Source organism: Carlito syrichta, unplaced genomic scaffold (genome assembly GCF_000164805.1).
Source record: "Carlito syrichta isolate Samal-C Ts95f unplaced genomic scaffold, Tarsius_syrichta-2.0.1 Scaffold118039, whole genome shotgun sequence".
Lineage (NCBI taxonomy): Eukaryota > Metazoa > Chordata > Mammalia > Primates > Tarsiidae > Carlito > Carlito syrichta.
In genome coordinates this window covers 2280-8911 of record NW_007062135.1, presented here as the reverse complement: position 1 = coordinate 8911, position 6632 = coordinate 2280, and the positions used below count along the sequence as shown (strand labels likewise).

Here is a 6632-nt window from a genome sequence, read left to right as displayed (position 1 = left end):
TACAGGCATGCGCTACCACGCCCGGCTGATTTTTGATTTATTGTAGAGATGAGGTCTCGCTGCCCAGGCGAGTCTTGAACCTGCGGGCTCAGGCAATCCACTCACCTCAGCCTCCCAAAGGCGCGGGATTACAGGCTGAGCCACCGAGCCTGGCTTATTTTTATTTTTGTTTGTTTTTTGTTTTTTGGTTTTTTTGAGTTGGAGTCTTACTCTGTCGCCCAGACTGGAGTGCAGTGGCTGCTCCCGGCTACCGCAGCCTCGACCTGCTGGGCTCTGGCGATCCTTCCACCTCAGCCTTCCGAGTAGCTGGAACTACAGGCATGCGCTACCACGCCTGGCTGATTTTTGATTTATTGTAGAGATGAGGTCTCGCTGCCCAGGTGGGTCTCGAACCCGCGGGCTCAGGCAATCCACTCACCTCAGCCTCCCAAAGGCGCAGGATTATAGGCTGAGCCACCGAGCCGGCTCTTATTTTGTTTTTTGACCAAGACAACATTGCCTGCTGTTCAGCCATTGTGATGTGACCAGGCAGCTTAATAATTTGTGTCTTAGTCCGTTGGTAGCTTGGGAATTTGAGGCCTGCTAAACCTGTATCCTTCCCTTAGGAATGCGTGAAGGAGAAATTGAATCTCTTACATGAATTTCTGCAAACAGAAATAAAGAATCAGTTATGTGACTTGGAAAGTAAATTACATAAAGAAGAACTATCTGAGGTAAGTCAGTTCTCAGCATCCCAGCTTCTAGAAAAATGTCTCCTTCCTTCTGACTTGTCTGTGACCAAGGAGGCAGGAAAGCCCCGAGCTCTCCTTGCTGCCTGATGAAGGAAGTGCATGCATTTTCTTGTTCCCTTGTTGCCACTTGTTGGCATCCTTTGATACTTACATCCTCCCTCCCTGCTACAGGAGCGCTACCTGGCTAAAGTCAAATCCCTGCTAAGTAAAGATCTGTCTCTGGAGAATGGTGCTCTCGCTGTCGGTCGGGAAGTGAATGGACGTCTAGAAAACGGGAGCCGGGCAAGGGGTGAAACCCGAAGAGCGGGAATGGCGGAGGCAGACAGCTCCCCTAAGCCCGCTTCCAAGCCTCGAACACCCAGGAGGAGCAAGTCCAACGGAGAGGCTAAGCGTAAGAGGAGCACTTTTCAGTCCCAAAGGAGGTTCTCGTAGCACAGAAGTGGGCAGGGGAACTCAGACACGGGTGTAGTCCCAGGCGGAGTTTCTGGTCTTGTTTCTTGTGTGTACTTCCCCACTAGTAAGCATCACACGCTTCCTAGCCAGCCTAGACACACAAGTCTTTAAATTCTGTCTTTGACCAGTGTAGAGCATTAGATCCCAAAACATGGCTAAATTTGTGAGAAGCATCAGGGGGCAGGCCTGCTAATGCTTATTACTTTTTTTTTTTTTTTTTGAATCAGAGTCTCACTCTGTCATGCAGGCTGGAGTGCAATGACACAATCATTACTATTATAGCCTCCACCTGCTGGGCTCAGGCAATCCTTCCACCTTAGCCTTCCAAGGAGCTGGATACTGGTGCATGCCATCATGCCCTGCTAATTTTTAACCTTATTGTGGAGACAAGGTCTTGGCATGTTGCCCAGGCTGGTTTCATGCCCCGGGCTCAGGTAATCCTCCCACTTCAGCCTCCCAAAGTGCTGGCATTATCGGCGTGAACCATCATGCCAGCCACCTTTTAAAACATTATATTCCATTCGAGACCCGTCTGGGCAACTTGGTGAGACCTCATCTCTACAATAAATAAAAAATCAGCCGGGTGTGGTAGCGCGCACCTGTAGATCTGGCTACTCGGAAGGCTGAGGCGGAAGGATCGCCAGAGTCCAGCAGGTCGAGACTGTAGTGGCCAGGAGCAGCCATTGCACTCCAGTCTGGGTGACAGAGTGAGACTCCAACTCAGAAAAAAAAAAATTATATTCCTTGTTAAGCTAAACATTTATTCTTCCACTTCTGCCCAGTTTGTGGGCAAACATGTGCTTCTGGAATTTTATTTTATTTATTTATTTTGAGTTGGAATCTCTCTCTGTTGCCCAGGCTGGGGTGCAGAGTCACAATTACAGCTCACTGCAGGCTTCAGCTCTTGGACTCGAGCAATCCTCCCAGCTCAGTCTCCCAAGTAGCTGAGACTACAGGCGTTCACCACCATACCTGGAATTTTAAATTTTTTGTAGAGACAAGGTCTCACTATGTTGCCCAGGCTGGTCTCGAACTCCTGACCTCAAGGAATCCTCCTTCCTTGGCCTCTCAAGGTGCTGGGATTACATCTTCTAGAAATTTGAATAACCAAAGAAAATGGGTCTTGATCTCAGGTCTGGTTTTCAGCCACTTCACCTTTTGGCTGAGAGGTTCTGTTTCCTTGCCTGGTGTAGGGATTTTCCCATCAATTGGGAGCTCACATGAAGTGGTACTAATTGCTGATATTAGCAAGCTGGTTAGTGACTATAATAAAAACCCCAGCATGCAGAGTCCTGGGAACCTGGGTTTGTGCAGTAGCCTGGGGATATTAACTGTTCTATTGCTGTGGGCTTTTCTATTCATTGTGGCTTCTGGTTACTTTGTTTTCTTTAACAGCTGAACCTTCACCTAGCCCCAGGATTACCAGGAAAACTACCAGGCAGACCACCATCACGTCTCATTTTGCAAAGGGGTGAGTATGGAATGAATCGACAGCTGCCTTTGCTAGGGGCCAGCTATTTCTGGTAAAACATGAATGGAATTTGTAGAGTGTAATTTGACAGTTCTGTCTTCCACGTTGTGTAGGTTTTCATCTTACAGTTTTGTCCACTAGACATTCATGAATAGAATCTCTGAAGACCTCATCTGTTTTTACTCTCAAAGGAAACATCTCCTAGACACAAGCTGAGTAGTATAATGAACCCCCAAACATCTTTTCACTTAGCATCAACAGTTATCAACCCACAGTCATCATTTCATCTGTACCCCACATACTCTGTCCCCTAACGAGGATTACATTGAAATATTTCCTTTTTTTTGTTGTTGAGTTGGAGTCTCACTGTTGCCCAGGCTGGAGTGCAGTGGCACGCTCACAGCCACTGCATCCTCCACCTGCTGGGCTCCGGCGATCCTTCCGCCTCAACCTTCCAAGTAACTGGAACTACAGGCGCGTGCCACCACGCCCGGCTAATTTTTTGATTTATTGTAGAGATGAGGTCTCACCAAGTTGCCCAGGCGGGTCTCGAACCCGCAGGCTCAGGCAACTTTGAAATATTTCTAGACGATGAGGTCTCTCTCTCTTTGATACCTTTTTCTTTTTTGTTATTCATCCTTTGCAATAATTGCTAACACTTAGCACACAGTCTCTTTTTTACATTTTCCCATTTGTGGTGAACAAACCATATGGCACACAAGCAACATTTGGTCTTTGTTCCCTGAACTTTGCAAGTTCTAGCTTCCTTCCCTCTTTTTTCCTTGCCATTTACATGAAGAAGTTAGTTCTTTTGTTCAGTGAATGTCTGGATTGGACCAGTCGCATCCTTGTGGTGTCACATGTCCCTTGTCTCATGTTTCCTATATGCTGATAGGGCTAGAGGCCTGACCAGATTCCAGTTTATTTTTTGAGGCTGGCTTCCTCATAGATGATGCTGTGTCCCTCCATCAGAGGTGTGTGGTGTCTCTTTTGTGACATTAGCAGCTGTTGATCAGCAGCTAAACCCATGATTTCTAGGGCTTGCAAAATGTCAATGCAATATTTTAGAACTGTCATTTGAAGAAACATTCAATTGTAAGTCTCTTTTGACATCCTGCAATGGGGAAGAAAGGAAGGCATCTATGCTCTGAAATTGTCCTAAAGAGAGTGCTTGTAGGAAGGAGGCATGTGGTCATTTTAGGCCACTGGAGGCCTAAGGTCTTGAGAACTGACGGTAAGCTTTACTGTGTGACAGCCCTGCCAAACGGAAACCCCAGGAAGAGTCTGAAAGAGCCAAACCCGATGAGTCTGTTGAGGAAGAAGACAAAGACCAGGTAGACTGGCATTTTTGTTTCTTAACTCCACTTTATTTTGGTATATTTACTGATGATTGTGAACAAATATGTGGCCTAGTCAGGTTCTTCAGAACTGATGGAATGTGTACATTTGTGTGTGTGTGTGTAGAGACAGAGAATAGTGGGAGTTTGTTTTAAGGAACTGGGTCACAGGATTGTGGAGGCTGGCAATGCAATATTTTGAAGTCTGCAGAACAGGCTGGCAGGCTGGAGCCTTGGAAAGAATTGATGTTGCAGCTCAAGCCTGAAGGCAGTCTAGAGACAGAATTGTATGTTATAGAGACACATTATCAGATTTTATAGACGTGTTCCATATAACATAGTATAGATGGGTTTCTGTGTACCCCTCTTTCCCCAATGATGACATCTTACAGACTGTAATACAACATAAACACCAAATTGACATTGGTACAGTTTCCAGACTTTATTTAGATGGCAGCAGTTTTTACATGTGTAGTTCTATGCAGTTGTATCACAGGTATGCATATATAGATTTGTGTAACCACCTCAAACAAGATATAGATCTGTTCCATCACCAATATTTTTGTCCCTTTTAAATGAAATAAACACAGGTATCTCGGAGTTTGAAAACCTTATGAACTTAAGGAAACTGTACTAGAGTATTCATCTAAGAAAAGAGCTAGTGTCCCATTAGTTGTCAGCATCACTTCCTGATGTGCATCTCAAGTTACCACTTTGGTTTTTTCTCTTTTTTTTTGAGTTGGAGTCTCACTGTTGCCTCGACTGGAGTGCAGTGGCTGCTCCCAGTCTCCACAGCCTCGACCTACTGGGCTCCGGTGATCCTTCTGCCTCAGCCTTCCAAGTAACTGGAACTACAGGCGTGCACTACCACGCCCGGCTAATTTTTTTGATTTGTTGTAGAGATGAGGTCTCGCCAAGTTGCCCAGGCGGGTCTCGAACCCGTGGGCTCAGGCAATCCACTCACCTCAGCCTCCCAAAGGCACAGGATTACAGGCTGAGCCACCGAGCCAGGCTGGTTTTTTCTAATGTTAAATAATTCCTGGACCAGGTGCAGTGGCTCATGCCTGTAATCCCAGCATTTTGGGAGGCCAAGGCAGGAGGATCACTTGAGCCCAGGAGTTTGACACTAGCTGGGCAACATAAATTTAAAAAAAAGAATTCTTGACATAAGATGGAGAATCTTTGATTCTTTTGTATGACATCACTAGACAATCTCTAGGAGGTAGTCACCCGCTGGCCTGTCTCCTAGGCCTGCCTTTAGTTTGAAGGTGGTGGGACATTAATACCAGACTGAGAGTGTTGATGTCCCAATACACTCAGTACTTGGGGAGATCTCCCCAAAAGCCTGACCCTGCCCTTCCCCACTGTATTTTTAACCATATCAAATGTATTTACTTCATACTTCGACTCATGCTTTTGGTGTTGATCTTCCCTTGAAACCAATAGTTTTGTGTTTTCTGTTCTTTCTTCTTTCCTTCCACACAGGATGAGAAGAGACGTAGAGTTACATCCAAAGAACTGTAAGAATAGTTACCAAACCTTTCTTGTTGATCTGTGAGTTGTGTAATCTTGATTATGAAATTGCTTTCCCAGAAAGTTTAAAAATGAGTGTTCTAGTGAGCTTCCATGGCAACCACAGACCTGTTAAGGATGCTGAATTTGAGGTCAGATTAACAACTTCTAGGTTCAGTTGGCATTTCCCTCCTTCACTGCAAAGAATGAATTGAGGGCAGCTAGCATTTCTTATTAGAACCAGATTTAAAAGTCATATTACATGTGAAATATTAAATGAATTTGTGTCTCAGGGATTGGGGCAGAAAGGGAGGGTCTTATGTAAAAAACTGCTTCTGAGGGAGGAGTCTGTGAGTCACACTTGGAATATGTGTTATTTTGCTTGACAGAGTTGCTAGACCTCTTCCTGCGGAAGAACCAGAAAGAGTAAAACCGGGAACATACACTGAAAAGGAAGAAGAGAGAGATGAAAAAGTAAAGGCTTGCTTCCTTGAAGTTGGTTAATTCTTCCTTAATCTTGTCCAGTTCCAGGAAGAGGGTGGGGGTGGGCAGGTGTAGGAACAGAATAGTTTTCACCAGTGATTGAAAGTGCTTGACTTTGGCTAAAACAACTTTTCTTTTCTTATCTTTTCTTCTGCTCATAGAAAAAAAATTTACTGAATTAGTATCATTAAAGACTCTTTTCTCAAAAAGAGTCATAAAAAGGTCAGTTGCAGTGCCTCACGCCTATAATCCCAGCACTTTGGGAGACTGAGGTGAGAAGATTTTCTGAGCCTGCGGGTTCAAGACCAGCCTGGGCAACTTGGCGAGACCTCATCTCTATGATAAATTAAAAAGAAAAAAATTTGCCAGGCATGGTGGCACATTCCTGTTGTTCTAGCTACTTGGAAGGTTGAGGTGGAAGGATTGCCTGAGCCCAGCAGGTCAAGGCTGCGATGGCCAAGAGTGTGCCATTGCCCTCCAGCATGGGTGACAGTGAGACTCCAACTCAAAAAAAAAGTCATAAAAAAAGGGAAACACCCACTTTATTAAAAGTGTAAACTAATAAAAACTCCTTAAAAGAAGTGGCCATCTGCCGGGCTCGGTGGCTCAGCCTGTAATCCCGCGCCTTTGGGAGGCTGAGGTGAG

The 6632-nt window shown here is 45.3% G+C and overlaps 1 protein-coding gene across 1 annotated transcript in view; it reads left to right on the top strand.

Moving 5' to 3' along the window:
• Window positions 1-5999, top strand: part of LOC103249243 (DNA (cytosine-5)-methyltransferase 1-like) — a gene marked incomplete at its 3' end in the record, with an annotated part of 22887 nt that extends 16888 nt beyond the window's left edge. The window contains exons 3-8 of the mRNA XM_021707470.1: window positions 606-713; window positions 903-1122; window positions 2580-2655; window positions 3911-3989; window positions 5478-5512; window positions 5894-5999. Of these exons, the coding sequence (XP_021563145.1) occupies window positions 606-713; window positions 903-1122; window positions 2580-2655; window positions 3911-3989; window positions 5478-5512; window positions 5894-5999 (624 nt within the window). The remainder of the gene's footprint in view (window positions 1-605; window positions 714-902; window positions 1123-2579; window positions 2656-3910; window positions 3990-5477; window positions 5513-5893) is intronic.
• Between the last annotated feature and the right edge of the window lie 633 nt (window positions 6000-6632).